General features: G+C 39.5%; 1 protein-coding gene across 2 annotated transcripts in view; it reads left to right on the top strand.

The window, feature by feature from the left end:
- LOC149191584 (1,4-alpha-glucan-branching enzyme 2-2, chloroplastic/amyloplastic-like) overlaps window positions 1-26467 on the top strand; it is a 425710-nt gene that overhangs the window by 98361 nt on the left and 300882 nt on the right. For both annotated transcript variants that reach the window (XM_089404340.1, XM_089404341.1), the window contains exon 8: window positions 7630-7710. In XM_089404340.1, coding sequence (XP_089260466.1) covers window positions 7630-7710 — 81 coding nt within the window. The remainder of the gene's footprint in view (window positions 1-7629; window positions 7711-26467) is intronic.

Raw genomic sequence — 26467 nt, forward strand, 5'->3', positions numbered from 1 at the left:
GTTCTGAGGCACTGTTTGACTGAATTTTTGAGGTGTTTGTCCGAATCTCTGAGGCAGTTGACTGAAATTTTGTGGGTAGTTGACTGAGACTTTCTGGGCAAATTTGACCAAGTTCCTGTGCAGCCTATTTGACTGCAGTTTGACTGAAATTCTGATCTATTGACCCAGCAAATTCTGGACAGCTTTGACCGCAGTTTGACTGAGCAGTTTGACGAGTCTTGGCACTTTGACCAAACTTCTGGGCAGCAGGAGGCGGAAAGTCGCCCTGTTTGATCTGCATTGGATTTTTTGGTCTGTTTGACAGTTTGACTGGAAAATCAAATTGTACTTTTGCTTAATTGAACAATTTCTCCTAGAAAAGATTGTTGGGTTTTCTCCCGAGTTTGAGTTTTCCAGGTCAAAAATTTCGGTGTCTACTGTGCATTGTCTTTCTACTATGATCTTACTGTTTCCATTGCATCTACTATTGAGCATTTTTTGGGAATTTGTGCCTGTGCTCTCACAATTTCTTCTAACATCACGAGTGCATACACATGGAAAATGCATAGGGTTTTAATGAACAAATGGGTCATATGTAGTCAGGCTAAATTACTATATAATAATAATGTATCGGCTGCCCATACTTTGACCCAATGTTACCAGACTCGGAATCGGCAATAAATCGGCGAGGCAAAAGAGCGAAAGTTTTAATCGGATCGGGAAAAAATCGGCAAATTCATTAAATAAAAATATACACATATATTGAATTAAAAAAACCTTTTTTCATTAATATTGGGTAAAGGTATGTCCAAACAATGCATAATATCAATAGATGTCCAAAATATCATGAATAAATAAGTATCTAATATATGTTATGAGTCCACACATGATCCAAAGCACTGAGTCTTGAGTCCTTAGAAGCATATGCTTCTAAAAGTTTACAAAAAAGTTAAAAACTGCATACTAATCAGAAAAAAATCAGCAACTAAGAGTCTAAGACTCTTAAGAGTGAGAACTAGAAGCGGTTCCTCCCACTCCTTCGCTTGCTTGACTCTCAAAGTTCTCCAAGTCATGAAGGCTGAAAAGAGGAGGCTCATCTAATTGAACCCATTCTGCCGCATTTGTAGCTTGCAAATCTAACTCTTCAAGGTCGATTGGTGAATGATCAATACCTGTCATTATCATGAGACATTGAAATGTGAATTAAAATTTCACTTTGAAGTTTGAACTTTAAACTTTTAAAGTACGAACTAGATTATGAAACCTTCAAATTCAAGCTCTCGAATCTCACCTTGTATTTGTTTGTTGCGAAGTCGTAGATTGTAATGGACAAATACAAGGTCATTCAAGCGCTTTTGTGTCAATCGGTTGCGCTTCTTAGAATGTATTTTCTCAAACATGCTCCAGTTGCGTTCACAACCTGAAGCACTGCATGCTTGGTTTAAGATTCGAATGGCAAATCTCTTCAAATCTGGCGTATCACTACCAAAGTTTTGCCACCGAAGACCTAGCAAGTGGTAAGGGTTTGTGAGTAGAAGACTAGAAGTACCAAATTAGTAAATAGTAAAAACTTAAAAAGAAAAGAAAATTTAATAAAACATTTAACATACAAAATAAAGTTTAAACAAATTTAATGAATTGATGAAGCCTTCAAGCTGGGTACCTGGCAACATCTTTGACCTTTGTCTTATAGCACTGGTATAGGCAAACAATTTAGATGGTGCCCTATAATCTTGTAGTTGGGAAAAGACACGACTTTGTTGTTCTGGATCAGGGAAGCACCTTTCCAAGCATGTCATAAGTCCTCTGCCAACCTCCCCATCCTCATTAAATTTGCTCTTATCATAAAAATATTGTGGGTTTAAGAAGTACCCAGCAGCATGTAAGGGGGAATGCAATTGCCTATCCCAACGTGCATCTATAATGTCCCAAAGAGGCATATACTTTGTCTCATCATCCCCATATCTTCTTTTGATGGCCTCCTTTGCGAGATCCATCGCCTCATAAATGTAACCCATAGCGGGTTTGTCACCATCAACCATCCTGAAAGTTCAAGCATTCAAATTTAAAGAAATATGAAACATTGTAAATAAAAAGAAGCTTGAAATGAAATTTAAAAAATGAAAAAGTTAAAAGACTAAAAGTACCTGAGAACTCTAACAAGGGACTCCGTCACAGCAATAATCTCTTCAACATCTTTCCAGAAGCCATCATTAAACACAAGTGCAGCAATTTCGATGCCTTCAGGGGTCTTGGAATGTTTAGATCCCATCCACTCAGGTCCCAAGAACATCCTCTTCAGATTTATCTTTTGCTCAACCACAGATTGCAAAGATATGAAATTTGTTGCAAATCTTGTCACTGCAGGTCGAACAATTTCTTTACCTTCAGTGTATATTCTCATAGTGTTTAGGACAATAGTGTGGTTGTATAGGTATTTGGTTATGGATTTTGCCTTCTCCACAACCTCATGTATCCAATGAAGCTTACCAATGTCCTCAAGCATTAAATCTATGCAATGGGCAGCACAAGAGGTCCAAAAAATAGTGGGGTGCCTCATCTCAAAAAGTCTACCAGCAGCCATATAATTCGCTGCATTATCAGTGACAATTTGTACAACATTTTCTTCTCCCACTTCTTGAACGACTTCCTCCATCATTTCACAGATAAGTTGGGCAGTCTTAACCTTATCTGAAGCATCCACTGACTTGAGAAACATTGTGCCTGCGGGACAAGATACAAGGAAATTTATTAAAGTTCTATTCCTCTGATCTGTCCATCCATCACTCATGATGGTGCACCCTGTTTCTACCCATGATGAACGAAACTCAGCTAGCACAAGCATGACATCTTCAACACTCTCTAACAACATATCTGTCCTAAGGCTCTCTGATGTAGGGGCTTTGAACCCTGGACCTGCAACATCAATTGCATCAATCATAGCTTGCCAATAAGGACTTCTGGCACAGTGGAAAGGTATGTCAGAATAGTACCAAAAGTTAGCAATGGCCTTCCTTGCCTGACTATGGATATTTTTTTTCCAACCAGTGCCATCCAAGGTAGGTTGGGAACCGGGTTTTGTGCGGGGAGCAAAAAAGGCGTTTATGTTTCCACCTCCAGTGTTCAAGGAAGGAGTTGAAGGACTGGCATGGCTTTGAGTTTGACTTGGCCTTGGAGGCATGTGTGGAAAACTTGGGAACGACATTGAGGATTCAACAGATTGAGGTGACATGGGGCTAGTGGCAGAAAAAGTATCAACTCCAACATTTCCTATTTCAGCAGTTTGCTTTGCTTTCTTGGCATTATGCTGCTCTAACATTTCAAGGGCCAAGGCTGCTTGGTGTTTGACATTGTCGTCAACCTTGTCGCAAATACCTATATCATGGCCAGTTATTTGTGCAAGGTGGAACTTGAATCTATAAATGCCTCCACTACATTTTGTTTTGCAAAATTTACAAAGGAGCCTGGGGTCTCCGGGAATCCTGTCACAATAAGCCCAAGCAAAGTCCTTCTCTCTCGGCATTGTTGTTGCTTTGAACTTGTGTTTAATTTGTGGCTTCTGTTAAGATTTGGAGTCCGGCTTCTATTTAATTTGTGGCTCCTGTGAAAGACAAGAAAAAATCAAATTTAAAAATCATCCAAAAATTTAAAATATGCTAGAAATTTAAAAAAGTAAATGAAGACAGATGGACAAAACACTCATATCTGTAACTCTGACTGGGTAGTATGGGTAGAGCATTGGTCATCTGTATATGGATCAAATTCTCATACATTTCACTCCTCTGGTGTGAACCAAGATAGTCATGAAAGAAGCCTTGTAGGCTTGTACAGTATTCAGGTTTTGCTGGTAGAAATATGGTCTCTGTTGAAACTTGAATCAGCAGTGTATGGAATCATGGATCTGGTGTTAGGGAGTGTATTTCAATGACAGAGCATTCCTCTCAACTTACATACCTCGGACCTGTTTTGTGAAAGCATCCTATTGCAGATTCCAGAGTGGACAGTCATCAAACTTTGGACTCTGGAGATACGAGATAGCTCATAGCTCGGAATTACCTGTGATCATTGTTGCAGACTTAATTAAATTACATTCACCTGTAGCTGCTTCAAGCTCAGACTTGGTGCTACTTGGAACAGTCACCTAGGAACAGAATTGTGGCTCAGATTTGTTGGAGGGCTCAGTCCTTGAGGCACAGTTTTAAGCTTGGAGTCCATACCAAAGCCAACTGTCACAGTCATATAAAATTTTGTATAATATGTTCTAAATTAATCTTTTCCAAATTACAGGTTGCTGCAATGTTTAAAATTGGGAACAGTAAGGAGCTACCGGCAATCCCAGACTATCTTTCAGAGGAAGGCAAGAATTTTGTGAAACTTTGTCTGCAGAGAAATCCTGTAAACCGTCCTATTATAACGTATATCAAATCAAAATGCGATGCAAGCTACCGGTACCCAAGCCTCGGACAGTCATATAACGTATTATCTCGTATCTCCAAAGTTTGATGACTGTCCACTCTGGAATCTGCAATAGGATGCTTTCACAAAACAGGTCCGAGGTATGCGGGTCACACCAAGTATACAAAGTATATCAAATGCGATGCAAGCTACCGTTACCCATAATACGAGCCATAAAGAGTCTAGCGAACCACTCAAGAATAAATGTGACGCTTCAGAGAAGAGAAGCAATGTACAGTCGAATAGATGCAATGCTTCTTATTATTGATGCATACCTCACACTAATGAAGTTGCAAACTGTGACCTGAGTTTCACAAGACTCGACAGGGACTGTGCTTCGAATGCGGCTTCGTCGTTCGAATGCGCTTCGACAGGCTTCGTCGTTCGACAGGGAATGTGCTTCGAAGGCTTCGTCGTTCGAATGCGGGAATGCTATAAACGCAAACGCGGCAATGTTATCACCGTTAAACAGTTAAACAATTCACGGGAATGTTATAAACGCAAACGCGGCAAACCGGAACCGGCGAAAACCCTATTGAATTTGGCGGGACTCGTTAAAATCGGCAGAAATCGCGAGTCAAACTCGCGTTGACCACGAGTTAAACTCGGTCAACGCGAGTTGACTCGCCCAGATTCGAAACGGAACTTTTTGCCGCCGATCCGACTTGCACTCGCGATTAATCGCCGGAATCGGCGATTCCTGTTTCATTGCTTTGACCAATTGCCTACAACACATTCAATGTGTATTATAACATGTATTGTACTTAGGACTTAGAGTATATCTGGTGTAGGTACAATGTGGGAAAATGTATAATTATATGGTGATGTTACTGATGTTAGGGCATCCTCCTCATGACCAAGGAAGGTGAATGCCAAGCAGTTGTGAGGCTGATGGCATAAGTAGAAAGATTTCACAGTGCAACATTGAGGGTTCCAACTTAAGATACCAATTGGAAGAATCCTGGAAGATTATGCACATCCTGAACGGGAATCTAGATAAAGAACAAGACAAGGACAGATAACACTTCTACAACCTCAAATCCAATGGAAGAATTCTCCAACTGAAATCATCTTCTGGAAAGGCATGGTTATTCTCCATGATAACATCCCTAAATTCTCCATTGAGGACGGAGATTATTGCATCAGTGAAGACATGTAATGAACATAAAGTCAGTTATAAGATAAGATAAGATAGGATAAATTTATTGATGTCCACGAATGAACACAAAAGTAGGTCAATGGGACTGAAGGGTACATCCAGTACGAGGACAGTGTGGGGGTGCAAATGCAACCCGTAGAAAATGCCAAAGCTAAATCTAGGATAAATAAAGTAAAGAAGAAATACGACAATAGGACAGCCTGATAAAAATGCATATAACTGGGTCAAAGGCCCCGATGATGTAGAAGACTAAGTGAGTAAGTCCAAGGCTGGAGGTTGATGATGTCAAGAATGCTTGAGTCTGATACCCAATAGCAAGGGGGGTTGGCAGTGGTGTTGGCTCACTATGAAGTTAGGCCATATTAGTGTACAATAATATATTTATGGTCAAGACTCAAGCCATATGATGGCCAGTTTCCAATAGCACATTGAATGCGTATTAATTACACATTTTGTACTCATCACAAATCATTCATTATTACATTATAACTTGGTTATTTCATCTTAGAAATATCTGCTTTTAAATTCTTGAATTGGGTTTGTTTATATGATCTTGACTGAACATTTTAAATTCGTCTGGTTTTGATGTAAAAGTTAGAGAGAAGGCAGAAAGGTATATAGTCTTGTACTAAATGGTTGATGCTATAATCCTCTATGCATCCTGTTTTCGTTATGTGTTTACAGTTCAGTTGTTAATAATATAGTATTTGTATTAGTACTGCTCAAATCTATGTTTTCTAGGTTGCTGCATGGGAGTGCTGTAGGACTTCCTGCTCTTGCTCTAGAAGTGCTCCTGCACCCAGGACTGCATACTGTGGACACATGCACACATACACATGTGTACGCGTGTGCATACAAAAGGCTCCAAGCACATCTTCACCCACAGGCTTTTTTGTATTAGTACTGCTCAAATCTATGTTTTCTAGGTTGCTGCATGGGAGTGCTGTAGGACTTCCTGCTCTTGCTCTAGAAGTGCTCCTGCACCCAGGACTGCATACTGTGGACACATGCACACATACACATGTGTACGCGTGTGCATACAAAAGGCTCCAAGCACATCTTCACCCACAGGCTTTTTTGGGAAAGACTGCTCCTTGGTCCCACTTCTTGGCAACCCATGTGTTTCATAACTAATCTGGCATTCTGCAATTTTATTTTGAATATATAAGGATTATAACATTCTTAATAATTTGTATGGAACATTACTGGGACCACTTTGCTGGCAGGATTTTTCTGGGAAGGAATTGTTTGCACTCTTCTGTCACTCCATGCTCTGGTAAAATAGGGCTAGCCCATTTCTTGAAGAAGATAAAAATAACATGCTGGTAGTATAATAACAAAAGTAGATTTGGGACATGAAAATCTGTAAGCCTTGGTCACTTTTGCTCGATCAGTTAAACCGAATATAAGATAATGTTTCAAATGAGCTTTGTACAGGCTTTCATTACGGATTTCTGTTGTGTACTACTCGATTAATAAAACTTTGTAATCTCATAAAATGTAAAGGAGCTCCTAAGACGCTTTTAGTTATTGTCTGCAGCAGGTGCTTCCTGAGGTTCACTTAAACAAGAAAATATAAAATAAATATACTGTGAGAAATCATTAATATGAAGAGGAGCCTTCTGTTTACTCTAATCCAGTTTACTATCTATTTGAAGCAAAATGTTTTCTACCAGTTGTTTTTAAGTTAGTTTGCTAAATTTCTGAAGCTACTCTAAGGTTGTCATTATGCAAACTCCTATTGACTGTAAATAAATATCTCAATATTTAACGTTTAAATAAGAGAATATAGTTTGCACTGGTGTGTGTTTCGTCTTGGAGATTGTTGCAGCATTGCCAAGATGAAGTTTTAATGGTTAATGAATATTTGTTCTGTCAAGCTTTGGATCCTTCTGACTTGTAACATAGTATGAATTTGCTTTGCTATGCTTACATATTGATTACAAATGATCCTCTGACTAGATTGATGGATATTATTTTTGGCATCTGCACTGTCTTATTTGGTTTGAATTGGTCTTTCTTGATGGAATTGATAGAACGAGTTTGGAGTATGGGAGATATTTTTACCAAACAATGCAGATGGTTCCCCACCAATTCCCCATGGATCTCGTGTTAAGGTATTGCTGTCTCATCTCTTTCATTCAGCTCAATTCTCATATTTTTTTGAATGTTTTAACTTTTTTTTTTGTATATGATTGGTTGATTTAATAATCAGTGGAACTAGGGTTTATGCATGACTTTCTCTTCACATCACTAGCTACAATGTTCTATAGAAAACGTTTTGATAATTTAACGGTTAGCATGTAATTTTGGCCAACCAGAGGTCATGAGTTTTGTTCTTATCACAATAAACAAAGTGCTTTACAATCTTGACTAATTGTGTATCAGTATGTCGTCTGTACTAGTGAAATTATTTGAAGTAAAAGGAGGGTATATGGCTATAACTAAAAGCGACATAATTCTTGATAGCTTTCGTCCAAACTAAAGTTCAGTTATTGTTTGAGAAGTATGGGAAGAGGTAGATGCTACACCTGCTTAATGGCATTTAGGTTCCTAAACTTCTACAGGTTTTGTATCGTATGTTTTCTGGATTGACATGGAGATCTTGTTGAGGTAGCCTGATACAAGAAATATTTACCTTCAGTAATCTTTACTATCCCATATCTTTTTAGTTTTTTGCGTTATCATGCCGCAGGGAAAGCAAATTTAGGGGGTTTCATGATGGACATCCTAACTTTTGTGAAATGTTATTTGTTGTATGAAAGTCCTTGCACATGGTAAGGGGGATTGAATCTAACATAGGAAAACAACTGTAAATGGTAGTTAACTTAACTTGTCTTTGTTGATGTATGTTCTTGTTAACGAAGTGAATTCAAGGTTGACCACATCCTGGCGTTCTAAGGACATGTCCACCCCTGACTGGATATACTGAAGTAATAATATTTTACAAGAATATTCATAAGGAGCATGCTGTCTCTCCACTAATTAGTTCCTATGGTTTTTGAAGATTCGTAGCTGTATTTTCTATTAGTTTTAATGAATATCAATACATTTATAATATCTATGAGAGTAGATAGAATAAACTACGATATTGAAGCTACAAGAAAAAAGCAACATAAAGTTAACGCATGGTAGGTTGCTGTGACTCTTCTTGCAATAACATCATCTTTTAAATTCTTTAATCTTTATTATTGGTGTTATGGGTCTGGTATGATTTAACCACTTAACCTTAACCTAGGTCCTAAATATTTATATCAGCCACATGTTATGTTGTAAGTTGTAACATTAAATGATTAAACTAATATAATATAATACACATGAACATATGCTAATAATCAATGTTGGAGCTTGTTTCTCATCCAACATCCCCCCTCAATTGAGAGCACTAGAAATGCTCAATGTCTTTTTAACATTTTTAAAATCATTATCTGTTGAAAAAGGAGTTTTATGTTGTGAAGGCATTAGCACTGGATGCCTTCCATCTTCATTCCCCCTCAGGTAAGGGCTTCAACTGTTGCAAAATTTGACCCTTTATCCAGACCTGAGTATTCTTTTCTTTTTGACACTCGACAAACTTTGTTTTTGACAACAAGAAGAGGGTTTTTATATTTATGCCCAACAAAAAGAGTTTTCTGGATGATCCCTATCTAACTGAAGATTGCATATGGGTTCTGTTACCACTCAAGGTAGCAGGCTTGGTGAGGTCTGGCCAAAATGCTAAATGGCAAGCACATAGGAGACAAACCCACTGTCATCTTGGCTCACTCTCCTCTCACTTTTGGCTAAATCCTAGAACGCTATGAGAGGTATCCCTACACAACACAACTTCACCAAGACTCTAGGAAAGACCGTGCCTATAAACACTCAAATGATGAACGATAGGAGCTAATGAGCAATAATAAGTCTGATTTGATATGAGATGTTCTACCGCAAAAAGTGCAGACCAGCAAAGGAAAATACTCAAATAAATGAAGATTTAACTGTGAAAAATTCACCAGATTTTAGTATGAAGGCCCTTACCAATATTAGAGATGATATCTTTGATAAATACCTTTGGTGTGGGGATGGAAATGATGAGTTAGCTTGCTATTATAACTTGCAAAGTCTGAAATTGTGGAAAAATCTGCAGAAACAAGCAAGCAAAGGGCCATGTGGAGGTCTCAAAGAAGCCCTAAAATATTCCTGAAAATTGGGGCTGCTGATTTGAAGTGTTAGTCAATGAATTTTATAATAAAATAAGGCCACTAGCACTTCAAGTGATTGAGTATCCAAAGAGATATTCAGATCTGGAAACTATCACTTCGGTTTGGGGGTCCAATCACCAAGGGCTGAAAATTGAAAGTGTTCTGATTGAGATGAAACCTGTTGCAATTGTTAGTACAACTGAAAACATTTCTAAATATTGCCTCTCACATATCCCAAGGCAAGGAAATTTATCAATCTTTGGACTGTAAATGCTGAAGATAAAAATCAGATTGATAAATTTACCTTCAAAACCCTCAATAAGATATTAGATACACAATAAATTCTGAGGAAGAGGGGCCACTATCTTTTTAGGTTCTCTAGGAGGCACCAGTCCCAAGAAACAAGTCTAGATTTAAAAAAGTAATTCATCAAAAATATTATAGATAAGATGATGAAGAGATTCTCTGGTTTAATTTCTATTTGTGATGGTTATTTTTCTATTTTTTTCATTTTTTTACATTTTTCTATTTTTAAGCCCTTTTGTAACAACTACAAGTAAAATAAAAATACAATTGATTTTTTTTTTGAAAGATGGATGATTGGATGTTGGAATGAGGATTATGCTTTGTTTCCACTCGGGTTATGGGGTCAAATTGATGCCCCTCTTAAGTTGGTTGATCAATGCTTGTAGATTAGAGCTTGAGATGGAACCCAAGAGAAATCACCTTAAGCCTAATCAATAACAAGATATGTAATGAAGCCCTGTTAGAAGGGATTCCACTTGGGGAAAATCCTTCAACCAATTGATCAATTTTGATGCGAAATAAATTGAAACCCTTGATGAGGAGCCTAGTGCATAGCCCAACAAGGAAAGACAAGCCTTAGCTTACACCAACAAGACAGAAGTGTGAGTAAACAAATCCTATACACCCCTCTACAAGTGATAAAGTTACCCTTCAAATGGATGATTCAATTAGCCTTATAGTAGTCTTTAGTTATCCACAAATTATCTTAGAAAAATATTTGAAATCAACCAAGAAAGAGAAACTCCAAAATAAACACCAAATCTTTCTTGAAAATAATTCACATTTTGGCAAATGATCCTACAATTCATGATGATTTGTAAAGGAGGGGAAACTCACTATTTATAAATGAGGTTCTCAACCGATGTTGTAGGAAACTTGGCCTGCCCCTGTCTATCAGCCATGTTTTTGTATCAAAAAGCTGAAACTTGACTGAAATGTGTTTCCCTTTGTCTTTACTTTTCATGGTTTTACTTAAATTTTTGATATTACCATTAATTGTTTTAGGATGTTTGAGAGTGGTTCCAACCTCATCGGACATCACATGGAGAAAGTAGAATTTCATATGCCATTCAAGATTTTGTGGTTTTTAGGATTTTAGGATTGGTAGGGTTGTAGCATTTAATATGGTTTATACTTGTGCCCTTTGGAGTCTCATCTCTTGCCAAAATGTGAAGTTAATAACTTCGTAAGTTGCTATGGATGGCTTATATCAAGGGAGTGAGATTGGTCGTTGTGGAAGTTTCCCTCACAATTGCTCAATTCTTTTGGTGGATTTTAAACTCTCTTAGAATCGACCTTTCCTTGAAATGACGTTTCCAACCTTTATCCTTTGTGTGCGGCAAAATACAAGATCTTGAAGGTAGATGAAATTTCCTCATGAAATGGTTCAAGGGCTTAGATCGATCTTCCCTGCAAAACAAGAAAATATAGATGGGGTTTCCCCCTAATTATTCTACTACACATAACTAGGTAATTCTTTAATGGCAAAGGACCTTAGTCTTGGAATAATTTTACCGAACACCAATAAAGATTAGAAGTCTTGGAATAATTTTACTGAACACCGATAAAGATTAGAAATAATATGCCCCAATCACATAACAAGAGAAAAAATTAAAAACAATAGCCATTCCACTAAGGGTTTGCAAAATAATGAGCTCTTTATTGTGATAGCACTTGTCTCAAAATGACAACAACAACTTTACAAATGAGGAGAGGCTAGCCTTTATAGAAAAGTTTCTAAAGACTATTTAACCACTAGGGGGACTGTCATAATAAAATATTAGTCTTCCACAAGTTGAAACTTAACAATTTTTTAATTCTTTGAAAATATTACAAAATAATTTAATTATTCTCTCAAGGTTGAATTGACTTAGTTTCCTCAAGGAAGGTCACAAATTCCTTTTGAAAGTGACTTTTGGTGGTCAATGGTTAATATAGTAGCATTATTCCTCAAACATCCCACTTTGTTTGGTTAATGCGCCAACTCGACTTGTTCTAGAAGGGGTAGTGCGAATTGCTTTGGTGGCTCAACTTGGTCCTTAGAGGGAGAAATTTGTTATAACGACTATTTCTTTGGTCCATGATCCACATTTCTTGTCCATCTTTGACTTCAATGTCTTGTCAGATCATCCCAATAATTAGTTTGACGCCAACAACTAGTTAGAATTGGTTTCTTTTTGACCTTTCCCCCCTAGTAAGTTAACTTCATTACCTTGCCATTAGATTTCCAGTGTCCTAGTTGATTTGAAAATTCTAGAACTTGATTTTTATTCTACATCTCTTGATTTGTACTAGTTTTGTCTTTGTTTTGCAACATCACTGAGGGCATTGCCATATCATCACCCTGTATGTCATCCCTTGTGCTGGTTTTGTAATGCCCCAATTGCTCTGCAAAATCTGACACCGGGGTATTCTTCATTTATCTATGCGGATCACATTTGACGTATTGCATGTCTAATTTTATCCAATAGTCTCCTTGAAATGTCCCATGGAAATTCTTCTTGTTCTGTTGACCATGTTTGACCACGCTGTAACTAGCCACCAAATGCTTTGATCAGGAAAATTCCACATGGCATGGAATCCTCTCATCATGCCCTACAATATGAGACTAGGTTGACTTTTTAACTACTGAGACCACTTTGCATTGGGAACCATGAACTTTTTCAGGAAGCATGTAAGTTGTCACAATGAGATTGCTATGCATTGAGAGCTATCATGAAGAACACTGCACCAAGGCCAAGGTCACATACATACTCGATAAACACTAACCACGTGGTGTGACATAGGTGCACCTTGATGCAGGTTGGATTTGCCCATATACTACTGATCAACACTACAAATGCAAGCTCCAATAAAACGATGAGTTCTCAAGAGAGCCCACTGACAACCTTTGTTAGGTCCCTTTAATTCTAGTGTAGCCCCCATATTGTTATTGTTGTGCCCTTGCATTATTATTGTTTTGTAGACCCTTATTATATTGTGACCCTTTAGACTCCTATATATGCCAAGGAAGTCTTTTCGTTTGTATCCTCGAAGAATTGTTCATTTATGTGATGCAAAAGGAGGTTTCCTCCTCGAAGAGGCTTATTTTCAAGTCGTTGATCTATCTCTTCTTCTGTTTTGTGATCTGGTTACATAACATTTGGTATTATAGAGCTCAATAAGTTCAGTATTAAAGATAATTTTCCCATTCCTATTATTGATGATTCGATGAATTGTTTTTTTTTTTGTGAATAAGATAAAATATATTACTGAGGAAACTGACAGATTACATAATTTGGGTTGTGTGGGAGAGAGAGCCCGACACAAGACCTAATCGAGATCCCTGAAATGGCCATAGAATTGTCTTTTTTATAGTACGACCATGACAAAAAATGGTTATGAGTACAAATGTGGAAACTAAGAGGTACCCTCTTTACAACATTCTCAAAATTGAGAGTATAGAAGCTGAGAGAAGAGAAGAAAACCTTAGCAAGGCCGACCAAGCAAAAGTTGTTTTCCTCTGCGATAGAAAGCCTTTCGCGGAGGAAGAAAAACAAAAAGGAAGCTGACGACATCACTGCTGGTTGATGGTGACCAGATCCTCATCTAGACGAATGGGAGTCTCCTGAGAGCTTCCCTCCTACTGCGTGGTGGTGATCTGTCGACTCGTGGAGGCCCTAGTGGCCTCTTTCTTGATGCTTGGGGATCCTTCAGCAGTCAAATGGACCTTCGATGTCGACCTCTTCTTGATAACAGTGTATTGGGGGCATCTTGAGTAATGAATCTGCGATGGTGGATGGCTTCGAGATACATCACAAACTTTTCAGTCAGCCGGTCAATCTTTGTTTCTAGAGCATTGGTGCGCTCCTCTTGCTCCTGCATTGCTAAACCCATGATGGTTTTCATTTGCCACCATGTTTCAATAGTACACACATAGAGGTTTTCGCACGTTCGGGTGAAAGCAGGGTCCGAAATCTAGGCGAAGTCGGCGTCGACATCCTCAGTAGTGACCTCTCTACGAAGAACATTTTCTTGGGCTTCTAATTCAGAAATGCGCTGTTGAGTTTCCAGGTTAACTGCCGCCGTGTAGCACAGAGATGCGCGCATAGCAGAAGTCTCCGCGCGAGTGGTAGGGGCCGAGCCCAAGGACTGCCAGCGGGAGGCTGCACGATTGCGCGCACCTCCTCGACTGGAACCAGGGGTGGAGCTATTTTTCAGGGCCATGAGAGAAGCAAAAGGGCTAGGGAGTGAGGGGAACCAAAGAGCGAAGGACCAACGGAGAGGGATGAAGGCAGAGAGAAGAATGAGGGGGAGAAGGGGAAGGGGTAAATATATAGAAGCCGGGTGATGGAGGGAGGTCGGGATCAGGGGGAGGGGGCAGGAAGGTGAAGCATGTGAAGATCTGAAGTAGGGCGGGGGAGGAATGACTGAGCAGAGAGGATGTGACTGGGAGGTGATGGTCACACAAGGGAGAGAGGAGGTGGTATCACAGGCTCTGGAATCAGGCAAGCCAAGGATGAGTCTGTGCTCATGCGCTATCCACCTGTTCTTCCAACTGAGCAGAGAATTGACCTTGAAATGATGAACGGTATGCGAACAATTATTGTTCGGTAGAGTGCTTATCTTCCTCATTGATTGATGCACATTGCTGACGGAGTTCACCCTCTTCCAATTCCTACCACGCTCGAGACTTCAGGCATAGGGTACTAGCCATACTCTCATTTGCCAGTCTGTCCGCGAGTTTATTTCCCTTCCTTCTGATTGCTTGAAAGTGGAGGCCTGCCATGCTGTCAATTCCCTGCTTGATCCGTTGTATTATTTTGTTTAGGCGCCAGTTTTTTGAGATGTTGTCCACCTCGATGCCCTGTTGATAATCTGAGTGGCCAGGGTGGAATCTCCTTCAACAATCAGAGGACTGAGCTTTAGGTTGTGTGCTGTGGTGATGCCATTTTCGAGGGCATGAAGTTCTACGACATTGTTTGTGGCTGAACCTATATTGCCCTCAGATATCCAAATTATCTCTCCCTTAGTGTTTCTGAAGACTCCTCCAAAACCGGCTAGCCCCGGATTCCCCTTAGCTGCGTCATTGTAGTTGAGCTTGAAGGTACCTTTCTCTGGCGACCTCCAGGTGTTATTTTTATTTTCAAGCCTGGGACTTCGCGAACCTTGATCTGAAGGAGATCTAACAATGTGAGAATTCTCCCTTCGAAGAAGGTGGGAGGGCTTTTATAGTCTGAGTGGGTAGAGAGGTCATTGTTTCTTGGAGTGCACTTTTCATCTTCGAGATTATCATTTCCTCCTGGGTGGAGATGCTGTGAAAGATTCTTGCGTTGCGCTCCTTCCACAAAGCCCAACAGATCAGACCAGGAATTAAATTCCATGCGCGGTTAACCAGAGGATGTGAGGAGAAGACAGATCACCAGTTTGCGATGGTACTTTGAATTGACGAGGGGTTTCGATCAGAGCTGTTAAACACTAAAGAAATCCAATCCCATAAATTGGATGCGAAAGGGCATACATTTAACAGATGATTGGGGGTTTCTTCTTCTTGTTGGTAGAGAGGGCATCTCGATGGGCCAATAACACCTTTTCTTCTTAGATTGTCCCACGTTAAAACCTTTCTATGCATGACTAACCATAGAAAGATAGATAGTTTCGACCAATGCTTCCTGTCCCAGATTGCGTTCCACTTCGGTTCTGGTTGAAGTTGATCGTGCTTGGCTATGTATATGTAGGCTTCTTTTAAAATGAAGTGTCCAGTTGAGTTTTTCCCCCATATGAGTTGATCCTTGGCAAAGTCAAGGAGGATTTGTATTTTTTGTAATTTTGATGAGAGGTTTGACCAGGCTTGGGGGTTCATATGGGTAGTCCATTCCTCTTGTTCCATCCAAATTCTGCATCTATCCTTTTCGTCATTCTTTTTCCAGTATTGGCTGACTTTGATCTTCACTCTGTTTTGCATATCAGCCTTGATTTGGTGATAATGATCTTGATCAAGTTCCGACCTTTGTTGCTAGGCGTCCTTCGAGAAAAGAGGCTTGTTCCCATTGCCTATTTCCCATAAACTATGATTTTGAATGATATCCCTGTTCTCCAATGCTTGCTTCTAGATGACTGAACCTTTAATATTTCCATTGAGCCTGATGATTTGCTCTTGTGATAGGGAGGGGGTGTACTTTGCTTTCCATAGGATTCCCCAAGGGGAATTGGGGTTTGCGATCCATCTCCATAAGTTTTTGGCTCCCAGGGCCTTTTCCAAGAGGTCTTTGTCTCTAAGACCAAGGCCACCATCTTTTTTGGGCTTGCAATTTTTTCCATGCTACCAGAGCCCATTACATGGAGCAGTTTACTTCACCAAGTTGGATCTTCGTTTTGGATATCATCAAATTAGAATGAAGATATAAGACATTCCAAAAGCAACGTTTAGAACTCATGAAGGTCATTATGAATTTTTGGTCATGCCCTTTGGCCTTACTAATGCACCTTCCACATTTCAAGGTTTGATGAATTCCACCTTCAAACTCTTTCTTAGAAAATTTGTGTTAGTATTTTTTGATGATATACTAATCTACAACAATTCTTGGAAAGATCATGTTCAACATGTTGACAGGGTACTTAAACTATTCGAGGAGAAACAATTGTATGCAAAACCCTCCAAACATTTTTTTGGGGTACAAGAGGTAGAATATTTGGGTCATCGTATCTCATGAAGGTGCTAGGGTAGAACCTAACACAATAAAAGCGATTAAGGAATGGAAAATCCCCACAACCCTAAAGCATCTTCGAGGATTGCTCGGGTTGACAGGGTATTATCACAAGTTTGTTAAGAATTATAGGAAAATAACAACACCTCTAACAACAATATTGAAGAAAGATGCATTTTTTTACTCTAGAAGCAACTAAGGCCTTTGAACATCTTAAAGAGACAATGTGCAAAGCTCCGGTCTTAGCTACACCAGACTTCACAAAAACCTTTATTGTGGAATGTGATGCCTTAGGAAATGGAATTGGTACTGTTTTAGTGCAAGAAGGAAGACCTATTACTTTTGAAAGTCGTCCAATCAAGGGAAAATATTTACTCAAACCTATTTATGAGAAGGAAATGTTGGCAATACTACATGCCTTGAAGTAATGACGCCCTTACCTAATGGGAAGACACTTCAAGGTAAAAACATATCATGATAGTCTTAAATACTTTTTGGGACAAAGAGTATCTTCAGAAAAGAAACAAACGTGGGTCACAAAGATGTTGGATTATGACGTTGAAATTGTCTACAAAAAAGGGAAGCAAAGTGTTGTTGCAGATGCATTCTCAAGAAGGGATGGGGATGTGGAAGCATTTCTCTGTGCTATTTCTATTATCCAACCTAATTGGATAACTGAAGCAAGGGATGAATGGAAGAATGACAAAGAGGTGTGGACACTCATTCAAAAGTTGCAGCAAGATCCCAATACATCTGATACACTTATCTGGAAAATGATTTGTTATGGTTCAAAGATTGCTTGTATCTATGTAAGAACTCCTAACTCAAACAAAAGATTCTTTTGAGATTGCACACCTCTCATTTAGGAGGGCACTTAGTTTTTTTAAAAACTTACCATGGGGTCAAGAAGGAATTTTTTGGGATGGCCTTCAATTTGATATTCAAAAACTTGTGGCAGAATGTTTGGTTTGCCAACGAAGTAAAGTTGAGACAATTAAAATTTAAAGCCCCAGGCTTGTTACAACCTTTAGCCATTCCACGTCAATGTTGGGAGGAGGTGTCAATGGATTTTATCACTCGTTTACCCAAGTTCGAAGGAAAGAGTGTCATCATGGTGGTAGTTGATAGACTTACCAAGTATGCACACTTTTGTGCACTATCTCATTCTTTCAAAGCTAGTACATTCACTACTGCATTCATGGAAAAGTTCAAAAGATACATGGAAACCCAAAGATTATTGTAAGTGATAGAGATCCCATTTTCACTGGAAATTTTTGGACAAAATTATTGTCTTGTCTTGGTACTCAATTAGCTCATAGCTTATCTTATCATTCTCAATTTGACAGGAAAACTGAGATAGTGAACAAATGTTTGGAAGGATAACTTTGTTGCTTTGTATCTGATAACAAACACAATGGGTCAAGTGGTTACCTCTGGCAGAATGGTGGTATAACACTTCCTTTCATACCACAACAATAATGATCCCACTTATGGCTCTTTATGGACATCAACCACCGTCAATCACATTGTCTTTAAGAGAAAATTCTAAGGTTCAAGTAGTGGAAGATCACATTAAGCATCGACAACAAGTTCTCCAACTCTTAAAGGATAACCTGAGTGGAAGATCACATCAAGCATTGACAACAAGTTCTCCAACTCTTAAAGGATAACTTGAATCTGGCGCAAAATCGAATTAAACAACAAGCATGTCAACATTGCAGTGAAATAAGTTTTGAAGTAGGTGATTGGGTATTTTTACGGCTACAACCATACAAACAAATGTCCCTCAAGCAAGCTAAGAAGGATAATAAATTATCACCCAAGTACTATGGTCCTTACAAGGTGTTGCAAAAGATTGGTACTATGACATACAAATTGGAGTTGCCAACATCTTCCTGAGTACACCCATTTTTCCAAGTGACAAGCTTCTAGTTCAAACAATATTGCCAAAACTTGACGAGGAAGGGAAAATCATATTGGAGCCTGAAGCAGCCACGGAAATAAGAACTGGGAAGCTACAAAATCGATTAGTTTCAGAGTATCTCAACAAGTGGAAGAACTTACCTATTGAAGATTCCACATGGGAGGATAATTATTTTATACAAAAGCATCCAGAACTACTCAAGCATTGAGGACAACACTTGTTTGAAGGAGAGGGGCGTGTTAGGTCCCTATAACACTAGTGTAGCCCCCATATTGTTATTGTTGTGCCCCATAGAAGCCCAAAATTATTATTATTGTGCCCTTACATTATTATTGTTATGTAGGCCCTTATTATTGTTGGAAATACTGGGGGGGGTGAATCAATATTTATTAATTATTGTTCTAGTGATTGTAAAAAGCATATATAGATATGTATATGTATATACAGAACACAAAAATCGACAGCTGGAATAAATGCTTTTATTAAGACTCAAGACAGTGCAATGAAATAAACACAATATAAGTATATCTGACTGTGAATAGTTGCCAAGCTCCAACTTGGACTTCAATGAGGCTCCAACCTCCCAGAGCACCAACTCTGTTTTGCCAAGACACCAATCTTGGACTTTAGGAGCACCAACTCCCAAGGACTTCAATCCTGTTCAGTTCTAAGGCTCCAACCTCTTGCTCCAACCCAACCTTGATATGAACTAGTTTTGCTGCTTCTGCCTCTGCTGCTTCTGCTGCCTCTACAGTCTCTGCTGCTTCTGTTGCCTCTGCACCCTCTGCTGGTTCTTCACCACCACAACAGCAACACGCAGTCCTCTGTTTTTGCTGTTTTTATACATTCCATCCCTTTGTCCATTCGTTTCCTCTTTCTCACTGGCTGTTTGGCTTCCTTTCTCCGCAAGCTCTTTGGCTTCCTCAACGCTCGCTTATCCTGTCAGTTTCCTTTGTCTAATCGTTTGCTTCTTCAGCTTCCCACTTTCGGTTTCATCTGTCTATCGAACGTTCCAATATTCACAGGACACATACAAGAGGAAGAGAGGCCGCATACACCCAGTTGTCATAGCTTAACGGACAGCCACGTCCCAATCGCAATCATTATCACCAGAGTCAGTCTCCTGAACTATCGGGAGCATTATCGTATGCATTTTTGCCTCAGAGGCACGCGCAGGCCAAATATCAAATTACACAGGAAATATATGAAAAAACAGGCGACAATGCTAAAGGGCGGACTTCAAGAATCATAGCACCCGTATCTATAATGTATCGGGTCCGCAACATTCATCGCAATCGGCAATCGCAAAGGGCCGATGGCCGATGGGCCAATCCACTTGTGGATGCGATATTGCATTGAACCCTGTTTTATATGCCCGTCGGGTCCGTTCCTTTCATCGCTATCGGCGATCGCAACATAACTGCAGTCAGCAATGGTCGATGGCCGATGCGATGGACGGGATGCGATATATTATTCAATCAAACTTTGATATGCCATCGGGTCCGCGTATATTGTCGCAATCAGAGGCAGGGCCTTTACCACTCTCGATACCGGCTCCGAAATGCCGGATGCGATATATTATAGACTGTTTTTAATAAGTCCATCGGGTCCATGCCTCTATCGCAATCGACAGATTATAGCGCCATCCCTTATGACTTGCGATCACTGCAGATGCGATATGATATTAAGGCAGTTTACAATGGAGCCGCGGGTCCGTGTTATTATATCACACACACACACACATATATATATATATATATATATATATATATATATATATATATATACTCCTCAGTACTCCCGATAGTTCTTTCTTTGGCATTGTTGCGCCGATAGTGTATATAGCCGTCTATATATGAGTTTTATGAGTTTTGGCCTTCGATATATGAGTTTATGGCATATATGGCTCCCAATAGCTGTTATGTGCATGTTTATATGATTTCTGGCCGCCGATAGTGTTAAGACATATGAATATGGGTTTTCTCCTCCGATGGCTCCCGATAGTGTTAAACACATATATGCATAGTTTATATGGTTTTTAACCGCCGATAACGTTAAAGCATGCATACATGGGTTTTACAAGCCCGATAAACGTAACTGGATATATCTATATGAGTTCTGCTTCCGATGGCTCCCGATATGCTGTGTATGCTCCCGATAGGCTCCTCTGGCTTGTTGAAATATTAATTTCACCTGCGCATTTATTTTTACAAAACAGCTGAAGAAAACCACCAAGCTCATCGGACCGCTTTTGCTGTGAAAGTCGTATTCCGTAAATATCATCCGATGCAATAAAATTTTGCCACGCGTCAACTGTACTTTTCACAAAACCACTTTCTATCGGGTTGTAACATTCGTTCTGTTTGGGCGAGCAATGATCGTTGGATTAGTATGAAGACTGTTCGCCGTCGGATCGAAGTCAAAGCTGGGTATGGTTAGAAAAATTTCCAACATGGCTTGGTCTGTTCCTATGTGGCTCCTCTTGCTCCTCTTGGCTCCGTCTGCTCCTCCGATGGCTCTGTCTCCTCCTCTTGAATATTACCATATTGACATCAATGACAATCTGTGTCCAACAATCTCCCCCTTTGTTATTGATAGCAATATTCTTCTGCTCTCTCCCCCTTTGACATCAATGGCAAAGGAATGCATACGAACTCTCCCTGTCAAACTACTCCCCCTGTCCTGCTGCCTCTTTATGAATGAACTTGAGTGATGATAACGAAATAACCCCCATCTTTTGACGCAGATGTTCGAATGCTTCCTGAGGAAGAGGTTTTGTGAAAATATCAGCTATCTGCTCCTTAGTATTGATATATTCCAGAGCGATGTTTTGTTCAGCTACTTGCTCACAGAGGAAATGATACTTGATTGGTATGTGTTTGGTTTTTGAGTGCATTACTGGATTTTTGCTGAGACTGATAGCGCTGGTGTTGTCACAATAAACGATAATCGGTTGATCTGTACATATGTAGAGATCTTTTAGAGCTTCCTTCATCCATAGTATCTGAGAGCAACAGTCTGCTGCGGCAATATAGTCGGCTTCGGCTGTGGATAATGATATGGATGACTGTTTTTTTGCTGAGCCAGGATACTAAACGGTCTCCTAGGAAGAATGCATTTCCACTAGTACTTTTTCGATCATCTATGATTCCAGCCCAATCAGCATCGGTGTATGCAGTTACCGTCAGTGTTGAGTCCTTTGGGTACCAAAGACCAAAATCAGAAGTTCCCTTCAAATATCTGAGAATTCTTTTTACAGCTAATAAATGAGATTGTTTGAGAGCACATTGAAATCTTCCCACCATTCCTACTGCTTGCATTATGTCTGGTCGTGTAGCTGTTAAGTATAGAAGGGCTCCAGTCATTGACCTGTAATGAGTTGCATCTACTAGAGGGGAGTCATCATCTTTGCTCAGTTTGCAGTTTGTGGTCATAGGTGTACTCACGGGTGCACAGTCCTCCATTCCATATTTTTTGAGCATGTCTTTTAGATATTTGGCTTGAGATATACACAATCCTGTTCTGGTTTGAGATACTTGAAGTCCAAGGAAGTGGGACAACTCTCCTATCATTGACATCTCTAACTCTTTTGCCAAGCTTTGAGAAAATTCATGGCTTATTTCATCATTATTACTAGCAAAAATCAGATCATCGACATAAACAAGAGCAACTAGTAACTTACCTTGATCTGTCTTTATGTATAGATTGCTTCCAGCCACTCCCTTTTTGAAGCCTTGTTGTTGGAGATAGTTATCCAGTCTTGCATACCAAGCTCTAGGAGCTTGTTTCAACCCATATAAAGCCTTTTTCAATTTACAGACTAAGTCCTTTCCTACTGTTAGATCAAAACCTTCTGGCTGCTCCATGTAGACTTCCTCCTTGAGTTCCCCATTTAGAAACGCTGGTTTCACATCCATTTGATAGATTTTGAATCCTTTTGAGCAAGCAAATGCTAAGAACATCCTGATAGCTTCCATACGGGCCACTTGTGCAAATGTCTCTTCAAAGTCAACTCCTTCAATTTGTGAATAGCCTTTGCAGACAAGTCTTGCCTTGTTTTTGATAACCTGTCCTTCCTCATTCATTTTATTTTTGAACACCCATTTGGTTCCTATTATGTTTTTGTCCTTTGGACGAGGTACCGGCTCCCATGTCTTGTTCTTCTCAATTTGGGACATTTCTTCTTCCATTGCTTTTACCCAATGAGGATCCTTACTTGCTTCTGCAAATGTTTCTGGTTCTATCATAGATAGGAGGGCAATGACTTTTCTCTTCGGTGTGACTGATATTCTTCTTCGGGTCTGCACACCTTCATCTTTATCGCCAATGATCTGCTCTTATGGATGATGTTTTTGGACATATTTCAACTTTGAAGGGGTATTAGGTGGTTCTCTTTCCTCTTCTTCTTCTTCTTTCTCATCTATTTCTTCTTTTGTAGGTTCTTCTTCTTCAATGAGAAAGTCATCTTCATGTTCTTCAATTTCCTTTTCTGGAAGATCTTCATCAACCTTTACATCAATGCTTTCTACTATTTTCTTCAGTTGATAATTGTAGCACTTGTAAGCCTTGCTCCGTGTAGAGTATCCAAGAAATATCCCTTCATCAACCCGAGAATCAAACTTTCCGGGTGAGCCATCATTTATTTTTATGAAGCACTTGCTTCCAAAGATCTTGAAGTACTTCACCGAAGCAGGTCTTCCTCTCCATAGCTCATAAGGAGTTTTATCACAATTTGGTCTCAATTGAGTCCGATTCAGTGTATAGACAGCTGTCCCTACCAGTGTTGAAAATATCGGTATCGGCAAAATATCAGCGAGGGTCCAGAAAATATCTTATCGGCAATATCGGCGAAAATATCGGCAAAATATCGGCAAATATCGGCAAGCATAAAAAATAATTTTTTCAAATTTTAAAATATAGCCGATATTTTGCCGATATTTTCAAAATATCGCGATATTTTGCCGATATTTTCCGATATTTGCCGATATTTTGAAAATATCGCGATATTTTCAAAACAGAAAATATCGTGATATTTTCTCGGCGATATATCGTTTTGCCGAAAATATCGCGATATTTCCGAATATCGCCGATATTATCAACAGTGGTCCCTACTGCTTCTCTCCAGAATCTAGGCTATAAGTCTGCTGCTAATAGCATGGTTTTTGCCATCTCTTGCACTGTTCGGTTTCGTCTTTCAACTACCCCATTTTGCTGAGGTGTTCTGGCAGCCAAGAATTCCCTTTTAATTCCATGAATATTACAGAACTTACTGAACTCGTTTGATGTGAATTCTCCTCCTCTGTCTGTTCTGAGGCACTTAATTTTTGAATCTTTTTCATTTTCTACAAGGGCTTTGAAATTCTTAAAACACTCAAAAGTTTCAGATTTATAATTTATGAAATATATCCACATCATTCTAGTATAATCATCAACAAATAACACAAAGTACCTTTCTCCTTGGAGTGCTTGATTTCTAGTTGGCCCACATACATCAGCATGGATGATCTCCAAGGGCTTCGATGTACAGTGTTCATTTGTCTTGTGGCTGGTTCTGGTCTGCTTTCCATGTTGACATGGACCACACACTGCCTGATTTGGTTTGAACAGCCTTGGGATGTCTTGTACAACTTTGGTCTTGCTGATATTGATCAGATTTTCGAAGCTTGTATGTCCAAGTTGCTTGTGCCACAGCCAACTCTCATCTGTCTTACTCAAGTAGCATTTATTTTCCTGAATCTTGTTTAGAATGTAAATATTGTCTGGTGTTCTCACCCCTTTTGCCACAAGTTTCCCTGAGGCAGAGTTCCTTATTTCACAGTCTTTGGTGCTGAAAACAACCTTATGTCCTTGATCACAGATTTGGCTGACACTCAGAAGGTTGTGTTTGAGTCCGTCAACCAGCAGAGCATCCTGAGCTTTTCCTTTTCCATTTATCAGAGTAACTGTTCCTTTTCCTGCAATTCTGCCAGATCCGCTTCCAAAAGACACATTCTCTTCCTTTTTGCTCAGTGAGACAAACTTCCCTCTGTCCCCTGTCATGTGTCTGGAGCACCCACTGTCTATAAACCACTGGTTTCCATTATTTTGAGCACATAGAGCCAGGCCGCATTTGTCCATGCTGGAGTTCTTGCTACTCGTCTTTCTTCCTTTGAGTGGGCAGTCTTGTTCATAGTGTCCATTATTGTAGCAAAAAGAGCAAATCAGATCAAATTTGGTCAAGGGATCAAATGAATTGAAGGTTTTGATTCGTCCCTGTTTGTTGGGGGCATATGAGTTGACTACTCGGTCCTTTTGCATTGTCTTTTCACTTTTGCGAGCCATACAGTGTCTAGCTTGGTCACTGAAGTTTTTACAGTGAAAGCAGTGTCCAAGAAAGATGGTTTTGAAGCAACCACGGTTTGAGTCGATTTCCTTCCTGGGAATTACTCCTCCCTCGTTCTTTGGATTTTTGATGGGCCCTTGGTGGAGTACAGGTTTGTATTTGCTGTAGTGTCCATGATTCGACTCCACATTCTTCTTTGGAGTAATTCTTTCTTCATTCTTGGAATTTGGGATGCACTTTTGGTAACATACTTTTTCATCTTTTGGATTGCAGGAAAGTGCATCGGCATAGCTTTTCGTACTATTCTTAGTGCTTGAGGATTCTCCTTTGAAACCTATTCCAGACTTGCCATGTTGAGGTTTTTGATTTTTCAAAATAGTCTCAAGTATTTGAGAGCTTTTACAGCCCTTTTTAATTTGCTCCAACTCCTTTCTTAGAGACACTATTTTGGCCTCGCGTTCCTCACAAGTCTCTTCTTTTGCTTTAAGCCTTGCTACCAAGAGATCTTCTCTCCTTCTTATTTCCTCGTTTTCCACTTTGATAGAAATGATTTTGTTCCGTAGTTTCTCATTTTCTTCAATGGCGCTTATTAACAGTTCATCTACATTTCCTTCCAGTCCTGAGTCATCATCATCTGTGAGTGCCATGAATAATGCTTCTTGGCTTTCATCATGATCACTTTCCTCATCTGATTTCTTTTTGATGACCATAAACTCATCCTCATCAGACTCATCTTGCTTGGAGAAGAAGTTTTTCTTATTGAACCCTTTCTTTTTATGTGCCATTCTTTTAGAATTTCCTTCATCATCACTGTCATGTTTATGAGGACATTTTGCTGCATAATGATCTATTTTACCACATTTAAAACAGATAAGAGGATACTTGCCTTTAAGCTTAGATCCTTTCTTCAGCTTTCGTACATATTGAGCCAATTCGGATTCCACATCTGACTTATCACTACAGTCATTCCTTTCTTTCACTTCCTTTGACTTTGAGGCCTTGAATGCTGCATCTTTGGAGCTAGGGCCACCTTTCCTCATTTCATAGGCAGTGAGAATTCCATGGAGTTCATCCATTTTGAGGGTATCTAGATCCTTTGCTTCTTCTATAGCACTTATTTTGGAGTCAAATCTGTCTGGAAGAGACCTTAATACCTTTTGAACAATGGTACTTTCTTCCATCTTTTCGTCCAATCCTTTCAGGGAATTTACTACTTCAGATACTCGAAGGAGGTATGCTGCAATATCTTCTTCATCTTCCATCTTCAAACTTTCAAATTGTCTTTTGTGAGTTTGAAGCTTTGCCTTTTTTACTTTTGGGTCTCCATCGTACAAACCAACTAGCTTCTCCCACATTTCTTTGGCAGAGGTATAGTGAATGATTTTTGTAAACTCGGAATCAGTGATTCCACTAGTGATAGAGTTCATGGCCTTTGCATTTGCAATGTAGGCT

The sequence above is a fragment of the Pinus tabuliformis genome, chromosome 2_2 (assembly GCF_031772625.1).
Source record: "Pinus tabuliformis cultivar Carrire ecotype Pingquan chromosome 2_2, CPIR1, whole genome shotgun sequence".
Classification (NCBI taxonomy): Eukaryota; Viridiplantae; Streptophyta; class Pinopsida; order Pinales; family Pinaceae; genus Pinus; species Pinus tabuliformis.